General features: G+C 49.8%; 1 protein-coding gene across 3 annotated transcripts in view; it reads left to right on the forward strand.

The window, feature by feature from the left end:
• RNF157 (ring finger protein 157) overlaps positions 1-21,294 on the forward strand; it is an 89,084-nt gene that overhangs the window by 64,991 nt on the left and 2,799 nt on the right. Inside the window, exons 13-19 of one of the 3 annotated variants that reach the window (XM_075071777.1) lie at positions 3,061-3,169; positions 4,760-4,871; positions 5,606-5,790; positions 7,248-7,313; positions 8,687-8,735; positions 11,574-11,684; positions 18,537-18,622. In XM_075071777.1, coding sequence (XP_074927878.1) covers positions 3,061-3,169; positions 4,760-4,871; positions 5,606-5,790; positions 7,248-7,313; positions 8,687-8,735; positions 11,574-11,684; positions 18,537-18,577 — 673 coding nt within the window. In that variant the 3' untranslated portion in view covers positions 18,578-18,622. Of the gene's footprint in view, positions 1-3,060; positions 3,170-4,759; positions 4,872-5,605; positions 5,791-7,247; positions 7,314-8,686; positions 8,736-11,573; positions 12,100-18,536; positions 18,623-21,294 lie in introns of those variants that run through there. The other 2 variants (XM_032792842.2, XM_032792841.2) reach the window with 2 other exon arrangements.

The raw sequence follows: 21,294 nt of genomic DNA on the forward strand, positions 1-21,294 counted from the left end.
TCGCCCTAAACTTAGGGTACCTAAGGGTAGGGCACTTGGAACTAGGGTTAGGGTTCCTATGGGTAGGGCACCCCACCCTAGGGTTAGGGTTCCTATGGGCAGGGCACTTGGAGCTAAGGTTAGGGTTCCTATGGATATGGCACTTTGAGCTAGGGTTAAGGATCCTATGGGTAGGGCTTCCTTCCCCAGGGTTATGGTTGGTAAGAGTAGGGCACTGGCAGCTATGCTTAGGGTTCCTATGGGTAGGTCTTCCCACCCTAAGGCTAGGGTTTCTAAATGTAGGGCACTTGGAGCTATGATTAGGGTTCCTATATGTAGAGCGACCCCCCCAGGGTTTGGAATCCTAGGGGTAGGGCACTTGGAGCTAGGGTTAGTGTTCCTTTGGGTAGTGATTCCCACCCTAGGGTTAGGGTTCCTATGAGTAGGGCACTTTGAGCTAGGGTTATGATTCCTATGGGTAGGGCTTCTCGCAATAGCGTTAGGGTTCCTAAGGGTAGGGCACTTGGATCTAGGGTTATGGTTCCTATGTTTAGGGCTTCCCGCCCTAGCGTTAGGATTCCTAAGGGTAGGGCTCTTGGAGCTAGGGTTAGAGTTTCTATGGGTAGTGCACTTTGAGCTAGAGGTAGGGTTCCAATGGGTAGGGCACCCCACTCTAGGATTAGGGTTTGGAGCTAGGGTTAGTGTTTATAACGGTAAGGCACTTCGAGCTAGGGTTAGGGTTCCTATCGGTAGGGCACTTGGAGCTAGGGTTAGGGTTCCTATGGGTAGGGCTTCCTTCCCTAGGGTTATGATTGGTAAGGGTAGGGCACTGGGAGCTAGGGTTAGGTTTCCTGTGGGTAGGGCGCCCCACCGTAGCATTAGTGTTCCTAAAGGTAGGGCACTTGAAGCTAGGGTTAGGGTTCCTAAGGGTAGGGCACTTGTAGCAAGAGTTATGGTTCATAAAGGTAGGGCACCTGGAGCTAGGGTTAGGGTTCCTATGGGTAGGGCACTTCGAGCTAGGTTTAGGGTTCCTATGGGTAGGGCACTTGGAGCTAGGGTTAGGGATCCTATGGGTAGGACTTCCTTCCCTAGGTTTATGGTTGCTAAGTTATGGCACTGCGACCTAGGGTTAGGGTTCCTAAGGGTAGGGCGCCCCGCCCTAGGATTAGAGTTCTTATGGTTAGGGCTCTTTGATCTAGGCTTAGGGTTCCTATGGGTAGAGCTTCCCGCCCTAGGGTTAGGGTTCCTAAGGATAGGGCCCTTGGAACTAGGCTTAAGGTTCCTATGGGTATGGCACTTCGAACTAAAGTTAGGCTTTCTATGGGTAGGGCACTTGGATCTAGGGTTAGTGTTCCTATGGGTTGGGCAGTGGACCTAGGGTTAGGGTTCCAATGGGTAGGACACTTGTAGCTAGGGTTAAGGTTTCTATGGGTAGGGCTTCCCGCCATAGGGTTAGGGTTCCTATGGATAGTGCACTTTGAGCTAGAGTTAGGGTTCCAATGGGTAGGACACCCCACTCTAGGGTTAGGTTTCTGAATGTTAGGTCAGTTGGAGCTGGGGTTAAGGTTCCTGTGGATAGGTCACTTGGAGCTAGGGTTAGCGTTCCTATAGGTAGGGCTTCCCTCCCTAGAGTTATGCTTCATAAGGTTAGGGCACTTGGAGCTAGGGTTAGGGTTCCTATGGGTACGGTTTCCCTCCCTAAGTTTAGGGTATATAACAGTAGGGCACTTTAAACTAGGGTTAGGGTTTCAATGGGTAGGGCACTCCGCCCTAGGGTTAGGTTTCCTATGGGTAGTGTACGTGGAGCTAGGGTTCGGGATCCTATGAGTCGGTCTTCCAGCCCTAGGGTTAGGGTTGCTAAGAGAAGGGCACACCACCCTAAGGTTAGGGTTCCTATGGGTAAGGCACTTGGAGGAAGAGTTAGGGTTCCTATGGGTAGGCTCTTGGAACTAGCGTTAGGGTTCGTATGGGTAGGGTTCCCCTCCATAGGGTTAGGGTTCCTAAGCGTACAGCTCTTGGAGCTAGGGTTAGGGTTCCAATGGGTAGGGCTTCCCGCCCTAGGGTTAGGGTTTCTAAGGGTAGGAGACTGGAAGCTATGGTTAGGGTTTCTATGGGTTGGGCTTTCCACCCTAGGATTAGGGTTCCTAAGAGTAGGGCACTTGTAGCTCGAGTTAGGGTTCCTATGGATAGGGCTTCTCTCCCTAAGGGTTAGGGTTCTTAAGAGTAGGACAGTTGAAGCTGGGGTTAGGGTTCTTATGGGTAGCGCTTCCCGTCCTAGGGTTAGAGTCCCTAAACAGGGATGGCAACATTGGACCCACAGCCAGTGAAGCTATGCGCTTCTGAAGAGCCTGGTCCAGCTCTCTTTGTTGCCAATGGGAATCCTTCCACTGAATTCAGCGGGTTCTGCATCAGGCCCCAGGACCTCACCCTGATGGTTCCTACCTGCCCTGTGCTGCTTCCCTAATGATGTGGTCCTGCCTAGCATGCTGGAGGAGAAACCTCCTCTCCCCTGTCCCCCCAGTCTGCCTCAGTTGCCTGTTGCATCCCGATTCTCCAGGGGACCATTGGCACTTGACAGAAATGATGTGGTGGAGACTTGCAGAAGAAGGATGAATGTACTAATGCCAAGTAACCCCAAGTGTTGGCTAAGGGTTGGGTCCGAACACCCTCAGCTTATATTTGGGTTTAGCACCCCAGTGACATCCTTGGAACAGCTCTGGATTCATCCTGGTATAAGTGGGGACAGATTTTTGGTCCTGAAAGCAGAACAGATGGGAGGAGGACTCTGTACAAAGAACAGAGTGAAGGAAAAGATGCTTGTTTCACTGATCCATGTAAATACCACTTTTTACCTTTCTGTTCTGTCTGTCATAAAGGTGCCCCAGAGACCTGACGTGGGTCTGGGGTACAAAGGTTTAACCCCCCTACCACATGGCTGTAGTTACAACTGTTTGGCCTGCTCCTGGAACACTGGCTTCCTGTGGAAGGCTGCAGCCAGTTTCTTTGACAGCATGGGTTGTGCTAGTGAAATCACTGATACAATCATACATTAACAGGATGCTCCTTTCCCCTCCTTGCTAGGTCAGTTTCCCAGACTTCCTCGGTCCTACACGAAGAAGATGATGAGAAGTCTTGCAGCGAATCGGAAATCAGGATTTTCAGGAGGAAGTCTCCTTATCAGCATGAGGAGGTGATTGTTTAACAGGGTTCTGGTCCAGCTGTCTGCTCAGCAAAGAGACCCATGGAACTGGCATTCTGTGTTTGTTTTGTTCCGCAGTCGTTCTGTATAAAATGAGTGGAACTCCTTGCCTGAGGAGGTTGTGAAGGCTAGGACTATAACAGGGTTTAAAAGAGAACTGGATACATTAATGGAGGTTAAGTCCATTGATGGCTATTAGCCAGGATGGGTAAGGAATGATGTCCCTAGCCTCTGTTTGTCAGAGGGTGGAGATGGATGGCAGGAGAGAGATCACTTGATCATTGCCTGTTAGGTTCACTCCCCCTGGGGCTCCTGGCATTGACTGCTGTTGGAAGACAGGATACTGGGTTGGCTGGACCTTTGGTCTGACCCAGTATGGCCATTCTTATGTTCTTATGAGTCCAGTTTGCAAGCAAAGCTGTGTTGTTGTTTTTTTAACTGGCAACCCTGCAAACTCAGCCTGGGATCTGAGAGTCAAGCTGGGCTCTTCCTTTCTTGTATATCATCGCCAGCAATGAAGATTCTTCAGCCAAGTGCTGTCCTCTCTGAATTACCCCTGTGTAGCTCTATTGCCCCCTGGGCTTGCACAGATTTAACTGGGGGCATAATCTGAGGAGGCTGGGGATGCGCAGGTGACCTTGGAATCGGAGTGCAGTTAATATTTCTGATACAACCAGAGGCAGGAAAGGATCCTGCTGGTTGTCCCAGAGCTGTGTTTGTTCTGCTGGGCTGATGGCAGTAAATATAGCAGAGACTAAGTAGATTGGACTCTGAATACCCTCTCAGGGCAGATCTATTAAATACGTAGGTGCTATTTTTACACAGTCATTTTCTGGGTAGAGTCATTAATTAGCCTCTCATTCACAGCCCCTGCTATCTAACACTTTGCAGGTTGAGTCAGACCCCCATGATACCCATGTGATGTGGGTCCATATTAGCCCCCTTGTCTAGATGGGTAACAGGTGAAGTAAAGTCATAGAGTGCAAGTCAGTGGTAGGGCTGGGAATAACACTCGAGAGCTCCTGTCTCTCAGCCTGGGTCTCTGACCGATAGGTTGTGCAAAGATCAGTTGTGGAGTCTGTTGGCGATCAATCAGTCTGTCATACATGGCCGAAAGCCTCCGGCTCACTCATTGGTGTGTTCCCGCTCTCCAGTGCATTTGAAAAGATGTCCACATCAGTCCATTATCAGAATCTCTTAACAGTTTGAGGGCTAATGTGAAAGGAGTTGGTGAGTTTTAGTCCTAATGTACAGGGGGTCCATGCTGCAAAAAAACACCCTGATAATTGTCTCACTTGTCGGCAGCCGCATCAGCCAGGCCAAAGGTGGAATGAGCACCAAGAGTTAAAAACCCTTCTCCCCCCTAGAGATGGCCCTTGGAGAACAGGCATGTTAGTGGAACACTGTGAAGATACCTGCTCTATTTATTGTCCTGAAGCTTCAAAGACTTTAATCTCCAGGGCTACCAATTCAGAAACTGCCAGGAGCCCTAAATGGCTTGAAAATACCAAATTACAATCAGTTGCTTCATCTGCAGGGACGTGTCGCCCTCTTACTCTGGTGTGTTTGCTTTCCTTCCAGGAGTGTGGTGTGACACCGGAGAGCGAAAACCTCACCTTGTCCTCCTCAGGAGCAATAGATCAGTCTTCGTGCACAGGAACCCCTCTCTCCTCCACCATCTCCTCCCCAGAAGGTACGGTAGGAGAAGAGGGACAAGCAGCATTTCAGTGGTCACTTGGCTTCCTGATGGTTGCGTTATGCAACGCCATAGGAGCACATTTGCATTTGAGGAAGAGAGGACAAAGACCTTGTCCCAAGATGCTTCCAAGGGTCTGATCCTGCTTGCCTTAGTCATGTCTGCACTTGCCTGGGAGTAATGCAAGAATTAGGTGAACAGGATTTGAGCTGACTTGTTAATATCTTAATGGTCAAACCCCATTATCTGTAGATTTCAGAGATGTTAAGGCCAGAAAGGGGCCATTGTGATCACCTAGTCTGACTTCCTACATAACATGGCCGGAGATCCTCACCTAGTGATACCTGCGTCCAGCCTCGAAGCTGTAAGCTAGATGCAGGCATTGCATGCAGCAGTAGCTTATTCCCATTGGAGCAGTTAAGAAGCCCCCCAGAAAGACAAGTGGTTTCTTTGTCAAGTGTTCAAATGGCATTTACTGACTGCAGTCTCCAGGCCACAAGACGTGGAGGCAAGGACCCAGCTTGAAGGTGCCAGTACCAGGGTTCGGAGAAGGAGAGCATGCAAAATCGACACCTATCATTGTAGAATCAGTCTTGCAAACTGTTTCCTTTGCAGTCAAATCTGCATAGCCACAGCTGTCCTGCCCCCTTTGCAGTCAAATCTGCATAGCCACAGCTGTCCTGCCCTCTCTAATGCTGCCCTGCGTTCTCCACACTTCCCTTTCTCCCTAGATCCTGGCAGCAGCAGCCTGGCCCAGTCCATCATGTCCATGGCCTCCTCCCAAAGTCAGCACTCCCAGATCAGCACTGACACCATGTCTTCCATGTCTGGCTCCTATGTCGCTCCGGGCACAGAGGAAGAGGGGGACATGCTCCCATCCCCTGCTGCTGCCAGTGGGATTCCTTCAGAAGAAGAGGTAGGTATAGTGGACCTACAAGTATTTCATGCATTGGGGGATAAGCTGATCACCATCTGGGGTTAGCAAGAAATGTACCTCTTTGTGGACTAGTATTACACAATGTGTTTGATTATTTGCGGGTAGGGCTGTATGTATGCTGGGGAGCAATGATTTGCTGAGGGGAGGGGAGTTTGTATTCATGGGGGTAGTTTACATCTTCATGTGCAGCATCCAGCCTTGGCAGGCTACCAGATTAAGTGGACCAGCTGTGTGGGAGCCTAGTGATTCTTTTGTTCATATGGAATAACACCAGAGACTCTTTTACTTGTTTTCACTGCACTTCTTCTTTAAGATCTGGGGTCAAGTTTTCAAAATGCTCAAGTGCCTTAGTGCCTTTGTGACTAATGACTAGTCAATAGGGACTCAGGCCCTTTGAAAGTCAAAGCAACTCAGACTGCTAAGTGCCTAAGTCCTTTTGAAAATGGGAGTTAGGCTCCTAAGTCACGTAAGCACATTGGAAAATTTGACCTGAAGCTATTAACCCAACTCTGGTCTGACTGCCCTTCTAGACGGGGCTGCACCAGCACTCTGGTCACTAGAAGGTTAATGTCTTTGGAACGCATGTGCAGTGAATGTTGCACCCGTTTGTCATTTCAATTTGGAGCAGCTAAGTTTTAGTCATTTTCTAAAACCTTTTGCTTTCAAACAATAGAAAGAAACTTTCTGGTAGAGGAGCCCTGAGGCCTTTCTTCCTTCCTTTCCCTTCCTCCTTCCACTTTCCTTTGTAACTGTTAGATCCATTTCAAAAGCATGTGTGAGAGAAAACACTGTAGAAAAGAACTGGCTTTTGGAACCAGCATGGTCCAGTGGGGTAGGGCACTGGGCGGGGAGTCAGGAGACGGAGCATCTATTCCTGAGTCTGCTACAGATTTGCTGTACAGCCTTGGGCAAGTCAGTGCACCTCTGAGTCTCTCTATATATCTGCTGAGACTGTCAGCTCTTCAGCACTGGGATTGTCGCCGTGTATGTCTGCACAGTGCCTAGCACAATGGGGCCCTGATCTCAGTTAAGGCCTCTAGGTGCTACTGTCATACACATAACTTCAGCTTTTTGGTTGCCAGGGGGGTTATCCTAAACAGCAGCTTGACAAAATTACTGGCAAAACTATAATTTTGAAGCCCTATATATTGAACTCAGAAATATTTTTTTGGCTCAAGGGCCATGGGTTGGAATCTTCCTTGAAAAACATTTTTTTTAGCTCAATTGTGCAGCACTAAATGGAGAGAGTAAGTCGGCTAATGAGCCTTCCTTTGTCTGGGTGAGCCTTCGCGGTTCTGAAAGACAGCGCTGGGGTCTATTATCCCAGCTGCCTATGGGCAGCCCCGATGATGGAGAATGTTAGCTGCGTATTGCATTGATTCAGGGACACACCATCCAAGCAGAATTGTCTGATTTCTCTTGTCCTCCTTTTTCAGTCAACCCCTGTGGAATCTCCAGATAGGAATTTTGTCAGTATCCCTGCGGAGGAGCAAGACTCAGAGGTAAAAACTTATGTTTAAAAGGAAGGACCTTGTCACCAGCCTTTCCTAATGATCAGTGAGCAATGTAATACACTGGATGCATGTGTGTGATCACACCGGTTGCTAGCAGTTGGTCCCAGGGCAGTGCTTAATTTGTACCAGGGCTGAACCCTGGCACCTCGGGGCTTGCCAGGTCAGCTGTGAAAGTAAAAAATTTGGCACCTCTTTCGGTACAAATTAAGACCTACCACAGCGAGTATAAACCTTGCGACTTACCTGACGGGGCTATTCCTTAGCTCAAGCTTCAGAGGCATGGGCTTTTGTGCTGAAAGTCCTGGGTAGAGCTGTGTGAATAATGAATTATTTGGTTTGGTTTACTGGCAACTCAGAATTTGAAGGGAAAAGAAACATTTCGGGTCAAATCAAAAATGAAATTTTTGGCGCATCAAAGAGTTTTAAAAAAATCCATTTCTGGTCCAACAAAATGTTTCATTCAGCCTGACATGAAAGGCTTTCGTTTTAGTTTTGAGCATTTTTAGGCTTTAAAAAAAAATTAAAAATAGAATTAAAGGAAAATTTAAAACAAGTGCTTCAGACTGAAAAACTGAAAGCAGACATTTCGATTTTTTTTTCTCAGAATTTCTTCTCTGCTCTTTTTCAATGGAAAGAAATTGTCAAAATTTGCAGAATGTTTCGGTGTTGCAGAATCTGCCTTTTTCACTGCCCCTGCCCCCCAAAAAAAGTTTTAGTCGAACAGGTGCACCCAGCAGTAACCCTGGGTTCTGTCTTGGCTGATGACTCACGGTGGCTCCGTGTAGGTGGCCTGAATATAATTACACTCAGTGTCCTAGCTTGTCTTCCTTGGCTGAACAAACTAGAGTGTCAAGCTCTTGAGGGGTTGGGGGAGAACTGAGATGAGTGAGAACTGCCAGCAGGAGAGTTTTGTTGTAGCATTGAGAGGTGAGGAGATGCACCACCCCCCGCAGGACTGGCCATAGCTGTGCGGGGGGCAGATCCTCTGGCAGTGAGGAAGATTATCCTTGGGACCAGCTCAGAGGATGAATATTCACTAAGGCGTGCAGGACTTTGCCTGGATTCTGCGGAGTCTGGGCCACATTCACTCTGGCCTGAGTGGGCGGAGCCCGGCTGAGTCTCTTGGCACACGCCAAGCGGGTATCCTGAGTGCCGTCAGGAAAGTCAGAGTGAAAGGTGTATGAGTCTGGCTACGGGTGCCTGGGGGAGCTAGGGAAATGCAGGGGGATGGAGGGCAGCTTGGGTTCGTGGCCAGCGTGCCTGTGGAGAGGAGGCTGGCAGTGTTGGAAGGACTCAGCTCCGTGTTCTTGGACAGAGAGTCCTCTGCTGTTCACGTTCACTGCCTGTCTTCTGTGTCGCAGGGAAACGATGTCATGGAGGAAGAGGACAGATCTCCCACCCAGGAAGATGGTAATGGAGGTGGATCATTACTTCCCTCTCTGCTAGTTTTCATTCTGTTTCACCGGCAGGCAGCAGAGTGTATGCTCAGGGCATCGTGCCTCATCAGAGAAGGGGAGCCAACCTTCCCAGGAACGCTATCCTGCCCAATTATTTTGTGGGGAATGGGCGGGGGGGCGTCTTCTCTTCCGTAACAATGAACTGGGCTCAGGGTGGGGGGGTAATGAGGACAATGAGAGGGTGGGAGTTTTGGTGGAGGGCAGGTGGGAGAAGGAGACTCTCTGTGGCTTTGCAGTACGTTGGGGAGGCACGGATGTGGTTCTGTCTGCACAGTTTGCAGTGTCCTGGGATCCCCCTTCTTCTCCCTTTCTCCTCTCCCTGGCTGGTTATCTGAGCTGCAGCTCAGGCCTTTAGCGGGCAGCAGAAACTAGAGATGGGCCCAGGCTGAAGAGAAGATTGTGAACATCCCAGAGATTAAGGGGTTTCTGCTCTGAGGGATTGGTTCAGGTCCTCTGGAGAAGAAGCCAAAGTGCTGTCAGTGATGGATTATCTTCTCAGCTGAGCAGCATGGGTGGAGCAGAGAGGGGAAACTCTGCAGGTCTATCTCCTCACTCCTTCTGTTCCCAATTCTGCCTGTTTGCCAGCTCTAATGACAAGGACAGTGGCCTATCAGAAAGGAGAAATCTAACGGATAAGGTGGAGTTTCACAAATGCTGCCATGTTAATTGGAGCCCAGCTCAGCTAGTGCCCAGGAATCTGTGACACAGCGTGAGAAGCAGAAAACAGTGGGGTGTGCTTGGGTGGCTCAGAAGGAAGCTGTACGTTAGGGACTGCTGCACTGGGGACCTTTTCCTTTCTGCACCCGGTCCAGCTGCATCTAGAACCCTGCAGAGAACCTTTCTGGGCAAAAAAAACCCATCCAGAGCACCAGCAGGAGGCATAGGCACCAGCTGGGCTCTCAGAATGAGCAGGACCAACGTCTTGTTAACTCTCTGCCCAGGGGTGAATTTAGCTCTTCCAGTGAAAAGCTAACAGGGCGAAACTCACCAGTGGCTTAAGCAAATGCAACTTCACTTGCTTTGTTGAAATTCCACCCACTTCGGCCAGTGGGGAATTAACCCCAATGTCTCTTGCAACACCCGTATCCTCTTTAAGCAGCCCCTGCTGCAAGGAACTTGTTGATGGCTGAAACATTTGGAGCTGATATGTGCTGGAGGGATCAAAGAGGCCAGGTGTCACAGATCCACACAATCAGTGCTACGCCTCCAGCTCTGGAACAGGCTCTGGGAGGAACCCCTTTGATGTGCTATGCCCTCAAGGGGTCTCACTCTTCCTTAGGGTCGGCCATGCAACCTCCCCACCTCCTGAAACCGAACCTCTGGGGCTTCAGCACTGCTGCTTCGCACCCTGAGCTGTGCTTAGCGAGTCCAACTCAGACAGACTCCTAGTAGAGACCTGTCTAGACTAATGCATCTCCCCAGTATGTGCAGTGACACACAAGCAGCATTTTCAAAACAGCGTAGGATTGGAGAGTCACCTGGACCATAGCAATGGAAGCCCTTAGGTTAGCACAGAGAAATAAAGGCCCATTCTGGTCAACCCAGAGCAATTCCCCTTTCCATGTTTGTGTATCTCTGGTTAGACATGAAGCCAAAAATAAATCCCCAACTCGCTTTGAAAAAGCAGTTCTCTCCCCTTGCCAAGTATGGCATTTCCCATGCAAAAATAACAGAGCACAGACTCTGCTGTTTTGTTTCTTTTCGGTAGAATCTTGCTAATTAGCCCTGATGACTGGGAGACTTGTTCCAAAGTGACTGAAATTTGACAACTAGCAAATCAACAAAAACGTACTTAAAATAATCATCCTCAAGACTGCAGCGGTGTGAAATGTCTTTTGTTCATTCATGTTAATCCTTGCAGTTCACTTTATTACTAATCCGGCTTCATTCTGCCCCAGTAGATAAATCAGCCGTGAACATTTTGCAGCTCAGGGACAAATGATCTGATGCCATTCTTGCTGAGGAACTGATCTCGTGCCCAAATCATTGGAGATATTTCCATTGATTTCCCTGGGCACTGGATCACACAGTATTCCAAGGCGAAAGTCTTTGGGCAATGGGAGGTGGATTTACTAGTGTAAATTGGGAGTTTTTCTTTGGCAGTCAGTTGACTTACCCATGTGTAAAATGGGCGTGAGAGAGGAGAAACAGATACTGATCTGCCCTTTATCTGGATAAGATCACCATCAGAGAAAGATGGAGTAGGATTTTGCAAAGCCTGACCGTTGTGTATTTTGTAAATTAGGTGTGGTTGACAGTTAACTCTGTGCTGAAAGTGGGGAGAGGTTGCCAGCAGTTTGTATTTTGGGGGAGGTGGCAGTAGTTATCTCCGCCGATTAGCGCAGTGAGATTCGACTGTGTTAGTTTTTATCTTCCAGACACACATCCCCATATTCAGAAATGCATCAGATACAGACCAGAGCATGGACAGGGAGTAATCTTACTAGCTGCTTTCTTTAGCTTTTCCTAGCTACTCTCTTCTTTGCCTTTTCACCTGCATAATTACTGCTCTTACAGATGTTTCTGTTAAGTATCCTCCTGGATTCTGCAGCGCTCCTTGGTGACATCAATTACCATGGCACGAGAAAGGAGGCAGCTGGGGAAACGGAGCAGGATGGCTTGAAACAAACTCACGCACACGGATTTGAGTCCTTATTGTCCACTCTCTACCCATGTAGTTCTCATTGTTATTTTTAGAGCAATGCGATTACGTTTGATTTCCGTCTCTCGTCCTTTATTTTACGAGGGGGGGGACTCAATTGCCTCTCTAACTGCGTTAACTCCATTACAGGCCAGAGGACAGGTGCTTTCCTAGGTATGGAGTGTGACAATAACAATGACATTGACATCGCGAGCGTGAAAGCGCTGGACAATAAGCTGTGCTCTGAGGCCTGCTTCCCTGGTGAGTGGCAGTCTGCTGAACATGAACTTTGGTTGGGGGGGAGGAGGGGACAGGATTTCCACTCTCCCTATCTCTCACTCCCCATTCCTGTCCTGCTGCAACAGGTGTGTGTGTGTGTAGCTAGACAGCCGGGAGCAGTAGATTATCTGGAAACGGGCTGAAGACGTTCCATTGTAGTGCCCATCTTCTTATGAGCATAGTCCTGGATCAGGGCCACTGGGGCAGGGAAGGACTGCAGGTCTCCTACTCCCACTCGAGTCATCACAGAGGGTTGTGAAATGAATCCTTTGCCTCTATTGGCCAGAGTGTCCAGCAGGTCCCGGCCATCCGTTGCTTACTATGTGAGCCCTGAAGCCAAACCAGCCCCGCCTCCTTTTCGAACCATGCAGCACTCAGATGAGAAGATGGGACAGGGAGCTGGGGGCTGTAGCCAAAACCGTATTTTGTAGCCAGACAGGGCTGGGCCAAGGGACAAAATCAGTGATCTCCCCTTTCCTGACTGCTCCCAAACCTGCTGTTTTGGGCCTCTAAGAAAAAGGGTCCAAAAGGGACCATAGGACAGACCTCTTAGGAGGCCAAGAGGCACGAGGTCCTGCGAGAAGCTTTGCTCTTCTCCCCATTTTGTCAGCGCTCGCTGAGCGTGAGTGAGGAATGATGCTGGCTCGGTGGTGGTTTCTACCTGCCTAGGCAGCTTTGCTGGTTTATGGAGGATGGTTGTTGGATGATCATCGTTTGTTTATTTACTGGCCAGCATCTGCTTTTGGGTCTCACCATCCCAGTGAAGAGCCCCCATGTTGCAACGTGCAGTTATGCACCTTAGCCTGCAGTGCAGTGAAAACCGGCTTTGGTCTGGTCGTGTGGACCGGAGCCAGGCTTTAACCACGGTCCTGAATCATGCTGAAGTCCTGCAAGGTGGGAACGTGGTTCGCTCCCGTGTATGCTGCATGGCCAAACTAGATCTCAACTGGGACGGGGGCTACTGTGTTGTTTCTGGTTCTTCTTCCAACACAGTGGCTTTTTGTAGGCTGCATTTTAGTCACAGCAGCAGCGGGTCTGCTGGTTAGATGTCGGAATGTGTGCTGCTTGTAAGCAGAAAATAGATTGTTTTAGTAACACAGGCCTTGACTGGCTGCTGGGGTAAATTGGAGTAGTTCTGTCAGCTTCAGCGGAGCCGCACTGATTTGTACCAGCAGCCGATCTGGCTCATAGTCTGTGACATCCAGTAGCCTTCAGACTTGTCAAAAGAACAGCACAAAATTCCATCAGGCCCTCTTCCTCCTTTCAAATCAAGAACCAGCCGTGGCCACTGGTCAGTTGCTTCCAGGCATCCTGTAGACCTGTTCTAATTTAAACGCCAGTGCTTCAGAAAGTGCCATCCACAAAGCGAGTGAATAGCTGAGGTAGCCAATGAATGGATGTAAACAGGCTAGTTATTGTTGGTTTTACTATTCTTCCAGTGCGGCTCCCAAAAGACCCATCTCTCCTCCCCACTTCTTAACTCTTTCTCCATTTCTTCCTGCCACATTTTTTTTTACTAACTATGGGTCTGTCTCTCCTGTATTTGTCTCTTGAGTTTGTTTTCACTGGATTCCATCTGTGTGAAAGTTCATGTTCACTCTGTCCCAACACAGTTTTCTCAATCCATGCTTCTGTCCTTCCCACGCCCAGGGTTGCTCAACGGTCACAAATTTATTGGGAGTCCCTGAATGGGTCTGGATGGGAGTAGGCGTGGGGATAAAGAATCACAGTTCAGAACTGCTGTGGGATCTTTCCTACGTGTCAGGGTTGCTTTCTTAAGTGTCATGGGGGCAAGATGGAGTTGTCAGTTCAGTGTCAGGGAAGGGGAAAAGAGTAAGAGCGTTTGATCCCAGCGCTGGTTCAGATTCACCCCTTGACACCACTAGACTGATTTTTGGCCCCATATCAGTAAATTTGTGGACAAGCTGAATGCAACCCTGCCTATCCCTCCCATACACCCCTTCCCCAGATCTATAAATCAGGGGGCTCCCTGATGGCTGTAGACCTGACATATTTGGAGAAACCTCCAGAGGACGTAGTTTTATTAGCTGTTGTGGGCGGGGGAATCCTCCACCCCACCCAAAAAACACTGGTGCTTCCTCCTCTGCCTCCTCCTTGCCCGTTGCAGCCATCCTATTTCTGTTACAATTTATTCCACTTGGGGAAATGCAGCCAAGAGGTCAAGACAAACCAGGGTCCTGCCATAGAACAGAGCCTGCAGTAAAGGCAGCAGATTGTGCATTCACATGCCTTTCTCCTGGGCTGGCAGCTGGTTTAAAGCTTCCACATGCAGGGGTGGTGGGAACGGTTGGGCCAGATCAGACACCCGGCTCCTTCCCTGTATGCTCCGATCTGGTAAGAAGGGACTCCACATAGTAGCCCAGAGCCAGGTGCATCCTACCTGAGTGTCTTGGGAAGGTGGTGTTTTAAAATCACGCTCCTGTGGTTGTTATATTTTCTACTCTGGGGTTTTGCTAATCAAGCAGCCATGTTGTGGAAGATAAGGAGGGCTGAATAAATACTCAGGGCCAAATTCTGCTGTATTTCGCTGCTGTGAATCCAGAGCAACCGCATTGGGTTCAGTAGTGTTACTGCCATGGTTTGCATCCGTGTAACTGAGAGCAGAATCTGGTTCTACAGAGCACAGCTCCTGCTGTGTTTAATGGTACATGGAGAAGGCCAAATCTAAGGCGCTCTTGTGGAATAAATTGGGCACTGAGTACGTGGCTGCGAGACGTGGTGTCCATCCACCAGCCTGCATGGCTGTCTGCTGGCTTTGCTGCTTGTGAGCCCCTTGCAGAGCTCTGTCCTGCCTTGAGCGTGGAGCATGGCACGGATCTCCTAGCCCTGCTTGGGGCGCTCTGCATCTCTGCTTGAATCCATCTCCTGCTTCAAAGCAGAAAGCACTACTCACCTGGGGGAGATGGGGAATGCATACGTGAACCGCAACGGAGCACAACACCTTAAGGTTGCCTGTCCACAGTTACGCACGGTCCCAACGTCCTCATATGGACCTGCCCGGTGTCCGTGGATCTACTAGGGACAGATGCTCTGTGCATGTTCTGAGCCTGAGTTTCCTCTTGTTCTCCAGTCTCTGACCAACATCTCTGCTTTTCCCCTTCCCCAGAGTGATTCCTAACCTACTCTGTAGAGTTCTTCATGAAAGCTAGCTGGCTTAATGATTCTGTGAAGTCGGGGTGGGGTGGGGGGAGTGTATGTAATCGATACCATATTTCTCTGTATCAAGTCTCCCTGTGGAATTCTGCCTTGTGATCTTTGAAGGACTCTCCTTGCTAATCCAGTTCTATAAAAAGAGCCATCTTAGTGATGCAATGTCTAGCTCCTAATGGATTTTCTCATTTTGTTAATTTTCCGTCACCTCTGGGACCTGGAGATTTACTTGTGTAGCTCTGTAGCTCAACCTCGAAATGAAATCAGTTAACGTTAGAAATATAGAATTCCACAAAACGGCAAATAATCTTTGATGCAAAAATGCCAGAGCATTGTAAAGTGAGTATAAACAGTGTGATGTAAAGGGGCATTAGTGTAAATCAGAATTGGGCCCCTAATGTCAATTAGCAAAAGATAACTCTGCTGTTGGGGAATGATTTGAAGGTACCGTATTACTGCCCACAGCCAGCAGGCAGTTTAAATGGACACACTTTGCAATGTACTGTGTACACCAGGAATCGGCACCCTTTGGCACGTGGCTCTCACTGGCTGTGGTTCGCTGCTCCAGGCCAATGGGGGTGGCGGGAAGTGGCGGCCAGCACATCCCGCGCTGCTTCCCTCAGCCCCCATTAGCCTGGGAAGGTGAACCACAGCCAGTGGGAGCCATGATCGGCTGAACCTGCAGACGCGGCAGGTAAACAAACCGGCCCGGCCCACCAGGGGCCTTATCTTGGCGAGCCGCATGCCAAAGGTTGCCGATCCCTGGTGTACATCTCAGTTAAATTGGGACCTTATTTGTGGGCGTCCAGAGATAGCAACCTTTATTAAGGGCTTACATTTTCCAAGTTGCTGATCAAGGGCAGCCTCCGTTTACTGCACTGGGAAGAAACTGTGAGTGCCTCAACCCCTTTGAGTAATACATCCTTTATTTAGCTCAGAAGCCTGATAAATTTTGGCCACTGGGCCCAGTTCTGAACTCCTGTTGGTATAGATCAGATGTGACTCCTCTGAAATCAGTGGGAATACACCCACATCAGACTACACTGATGTGAATTCAGAGTCAAGTTTACTGTTTCATTTTGATTGTTTGTTTTTTACTTTCAGAGTAAGTCACTCCACTAGGTACACAGCACAGCCCTCCTCAGAAAGCTGCACTCTGTTTACATGATGCTTATGTAAATTTACTTTCTGCCATAACACTTCTTTCAGCAAAGCATAGCTACATTAAAGGCCAAGAGGTGTGCTTAGTAAATTGCCCAATATTAGCTTTGGACATTGCAATATAAAATGATCATCCAGCAGATCTCATATGGACAACTATCTCTTGGGTAAACAAGGCTGAGGTATTCTCTTCCTCTCCAGAAATATGTAATATTGCAGCTCACTGTTTTAAAAGCTGATCTGTTTGGTCCCAGTCATAGCTGACATAATATATTAAATCAATGTCTTTGTTTAAAAATAATCATAATAAACTATTACAAACTCAGTTCCAAACAAACAGGCTTTTACCCAACTTGAGTTCTAGCTTTGTCGTCTTTGTTTACCAGGGCTGCTCCCTGTTTGGAACACTATGTAGCACAGAGACATCTAGTGGCTGAATAATATACTCTAAGTAAGCAATTCACTGATCAGGAAAAGGGATCCTTGTGTAAGGGCTTCTAGCACAGAGGTGGGCAAACTACGGCCCGCAGGATTGCCACACCCGCGCTGCTCCCAGAAGCGGATGGCACCACATCCGTGCAGCCCTGGGGGGGGGACAGAGAGTTCCACGCGCTGCCCTTGCCTGTGGGTACCTCCCCCAAAGCTCACATTTGCCAGGAATGGGGAACCACGACTAATGGGAGCTTCGGGGGAGGTACCCATAGGCACGCAGAGCCCTCTGCTCCCTGTCACCCAGGGGCCGCAGGGACGTGGTGCCGGCCACTTCCTAGAGCGGCGCGGGGCCAGGGCAGGCAGGCAGGGAGCCTGCCCTGGCCTCGCTGCATGCCGCCACTACCCCAGAACCCCTCCAGGTAAGTGGCGCCGGGCTGGAGCTCTCACCCTGAACCCTTCCTGCACCCCAACCCCCTGCCCTGAGCCCCCACCGTACCCTGCACCCCAACCCCCTGCCACGAGCCCCCTGCCGCACCCCTCCCTGCACCACTGCCCTGAGTCCTCTCCTGCATTGTGCACCCCCTCCTGCACTCCAACCCCCTTCCCTGAGCCTCCTCATACTCCCCACACCCCTCCTCTGCCCCAACCCCTTGCCCTGAGCCCCCTCCTGCACACCACACTGCCTCACGCACCCCTGCCCCAGCCCTACATTCATGGCCCTGCAAGCAATTTCTCCACCCCAGTGTGACCCTCAGGCCAAAAAGATTGCTCACCCGTGTTCTAGCATGTGGTCCTACTTCTATTTAAGTCAGTAGCAATAGGATCAGGCCCATCATTTCTCAATCACTTTGGGGTCTGTAGTGTAATACATATACTATAATACATTGTACAAACAAGTGTTTAACTACTTAGTGCCCAAGGAGAAAATGGCCCCGAGGTACTTCACAAACAAAGGTTTTCCCAACAGTGAATTTTCCCAGAGTAATTTCAGTGGCAGAGGACACGAGAGGGTTCCTGGGTATGTATTGTCAGAGTTCCGTGGGAGTTGGGTGCTGATCTCCCACTCAAATTCTGCAGGATTTGAGCTCCTACCCACATTAGGTCCTTTGAAAACACCAACCTAAACCCCTTTGGAGCACTTGATCCCTACACCTTGCAGGCATCCCCCACAGAAAGTCTGTGGAGTGTGAACTCCATGGGACTAACCCTGTTCTCACTTACGCTGGGTTAAATCAGGAATATCTCTGTTAACATCACTGGAGATAAATTGGTGCAAAATCAGGGCAGGTGCCATCAGAATCAGGCCCACTGGGTTTGGTGGCAGGAATGTTTGGGGTGCAGCTGCCTCCAAACACTCCCAAACCAGAAGTGAGCCCAAGCTGTGTGATCTTTTTTCACAAGGACACATTTGTTTGTTTCTCTTTGGCAGTCGGGGACAGATGTAAGGATCCCGGGGGCTGGACAGAAGTTTGGGAGGAAGAACTCCCAGTGGGGAAGTCTGTCTCTCTCGTTATGAAAGAAGCCTGGCTTGTAGACGTGAGCTGTCCAGGACGTGTCCTCAAGACTTGTCTTTTGCGGGTCTCTCTTCCATTAGATTTAACCGTGCACTCCTGTCTGTGGTAATCGGTGGAGAACTCCACCATAAACCTGGGTGTTCATATGCTCTGAACATGCCATTCAGCTTGTAGAGTCAAGTGGGTAGTGTCGTGCTAGAACATGTGGCTCTGATGCGCTTTGTTTCCCAATCCAGCAGTGTTAATGGCATGAGGTGGGAATACAGTGCCCCTTGGGTGCCACTTCTATCCCTTTCGCACAGTAGGAAGCCAGAGTGGGTTCCTTCCATTTCTCCCAGCACGGCCAACTCAGATGGTCTCTAAGGAACATCGTCCAAGCTGGAGCACGGTGCCAGAGCCTTGTGTTAACCCAGCCGGCGCGTGGCAGGGTTTGCATGGAGAACCTCCTGCAGTAATACAGTGGTCACAGGGTAACAAACCTCCTGTGTATTGCTCTTTCTGTTTTGTGTGTGTGTCTTTTGTTCACCATTTGCTTTTGGTCTTTTCTGCTGAACAGCCGCGGTTCCGGAGTCCTGCCCTATAAACATTGATGAATAGGTATGAGATATGCAAAGTCCGAACAACCCTCGCTCTCCTTTTACTGTTTGATTTTTTTTTTTTTTAGACTTCTCTTGATGAGCAAAATTGCTCCCAGGCCACAATTAATGGGGAAAAAAATCTGGCCCCGCCCCTGTACACCTTGATGGTGAGGGCGTCCCCTTGAGAACATGAGGGGATTTCCAAACCCGGTGAGCCTGGATCGCCATTGCTCTGCACCTGGGGTTGTCACTGACACCAATGCACAGTGGGTGTCAAACACTCCTGGAGCAGAACGTTTCACCCACGGGCCACTGGCATAACGGATGCCACAAAGTGCAGGACAATGGAGAATGGGGCCCGCTGCTTGGATTCGGCACGAAAGACCAGTCATATGTTGGGGGGCTTATTCTGAAGCTGGGCTGCTCTCCTCCGGCCTCCACCACTGGCTGTGGTTTAAAAACAAACAGTGAAGGCTTTGGTGAGTTCCGCTGGCGTGTGCTACCCATCCACGTGCAAAGGGAAAAAGCCACTCCCAGTGCAGTTCACGTGCCCCTGGCAAAAAACCAACCAACCCAAAATATCATGGGGTGGTTTGTAGGGAATAAATTACTCCTCCGTGGTGTTATGGAATATTGCTTTGGATGGGGAGGGCAGGTTCTGGTTCATGTTGGAGTTAATCAGGCAAAATGGTTTCTCCCTGGAGAAATCTTCCAAATCATAGCCCCAACCATGCCAAACGGAGTAACTAGCCCGACAGGGGGCGTGTCTCTGTTAATGTTAACCTCTTATTTTATTATTTACATTGCAGTGAGGCCTGAAGACCACTAGTGTGCTGGGTGCTGTGTGTACACACAGTGAGACACAGTCCCTGCCCCCAACGACCTGACCACTAAATAGACAAGACACACGAAGGGAGCTTTGTTATTTTCCGCCATTCACAAATGAGGAGCTGAGAGCTGGCGCTATTGAAGTCTCAGGGTTCAGTGAGAGCAGTGACTTGCCCAAGGTCACACAGGGAGTCAGTAGCAGAGTCAGGACTGAATCCAGGTCTCCTGATTCCCAGTCCAGGGCTTTAACCCCCAAATCACCCCACTTCCCTTTTCTAAGCAGTTCCTGGGGAGGGTTTAAGCCATTTATTTCTTGTTGACTATAAGGGCCAGCATTTTATAGGTAGTTAGGTGCCTATCTCCCAATCAGTTGGTGATAGGAACTTAAATACCTTTAACAATCTGGCCTGAAATCCCTGTACATTGCTTTGAAAACCTAGGGTTGTAGGTCTGAACAGAGCCCTCCTACCCCCGATCCAACACCCCCATTTTATAGCCTGAGAATTCTGTTGACCTCTTTGTGTGCATTAGCGGTTAAGGTCTTCAGCCTCCCCTAACCTGCTGGGTTTGACTGATTTCTGTTGACTTTATGCCGTGAGAAAGTACATGTCAAGTCAGTGACCTTTAATCCTGAAAAAATCCCGTGTGTACCTAGAGCAGTGATAGGCAGCCTTTGGCTCTGGCCCCATGTGTGGCTCTGAGAGGCCAACAGATCTAAGAGGAGCATCTTATGCCAGTGGCAGATTAACAAATTTGCCACCCCTAGGCCCTCAAAAAATTGCCACACCCCCCTCCCCCTGCACCAGCTCACCTCTGCTCCCCTGCGGCAAGCCTGGGAGGGAGGGGGGAGAAGGGGAGTTGTGGTGCGCTCGGGGGATGGCGGAGGTGGAGTGATGGTGAGCTGGGGCAGGGGGCAGAGAGTGGTTCCCTGCCCCCCCCCCCAAAGAGTTACTCCCCGCGCCCGCCGGCCCCCGGTCACCTCTGCTATCCCCCGAGCGCGCCGCTACTAGCTTCTCCCTCCCAGCGCTTTCGTGCGGCAAGCCTGGGAGGGAGGTGAAAGGAGGGAAGCACAGCGTGCCTGGGGGAGGAGGCAAGCCGGGGATTTGGGGAAGGAGCGAAGTTGGGGAGGGGGCGCGAGCAAATTTGCCGCCTCTGCAGATTTGCTACCCTAGGTCTAGGCGATAATACGCCGCTGTCTTATGCCCTATCTAGTCTTGGGCAGGTGACCCAAGTCCTCTCCATAATGCACACAAAGTGGTGGGGAAAATGCTAAACCCTGGGATCCCTTTCCATCTTCCCAGCAGCCTGGAAGGAAGGGGCAAGCAGCTGATAGACCAAATTAATCCCTAATGTAATTCCATGGGAGTCAGTGGAGCTACACTCTGGATTTGCATGGCCCAGTATTTGCAGGGACCTTGCCGACAGCCAGAAAACAATCCCAGGAGCCATCCTGCCAATGCTTCTCCGTGGTAGCTTTCAGTGGTGGCATCAGGCTGGGGTTGTGGTGGCCCCACAATGTGACGTACACATTGCCCTTCCAGGATGTCACGCCAGGATTAGTTTTGTGCCTCTGCAAGGCCTGCTGCTGCTGAAGTGGATTTCCAGGTCTCAGAGGGAGAGAGGTGGGAGAACCCCCCTCTTCTGGGATGTTTCTTCCTTCTGTCAGCAAATAAACAAACAATGAGGGTGGTGCCATTTTGATTCTGGAGCAAAACCCTCCAAGGCTTGGGAAGCTTGATGTAAACTCACGGGAGTTAGTCGCCTCCGTTAGCATGGTGTTGTAGGCAGGCTAAGCACCATAAATTTCCCAGGCAAAAGTGTAATGCCTTTGGCCTAAATTAACACAGACACGCTTCCTGCACTAAGCAAAAATCCCAGCCCAGCACGGCAGTTATGTTTTTAGTTTAT

Source organism: Chelonoidis abingdonii, chromosome 13, assembly GCF_003597395.2.
Source record: "Chelonoidis abingdonii isolate Lonesome George chromosome 13, CheloAbing_2.0, whole genome shotgun sequence".
Lineage (NCBI taxonomy): Eukaryota > Metazoa > Chordata > Testudines > Testudinidae > Chelonoidis > Chelonoidis abingdonii.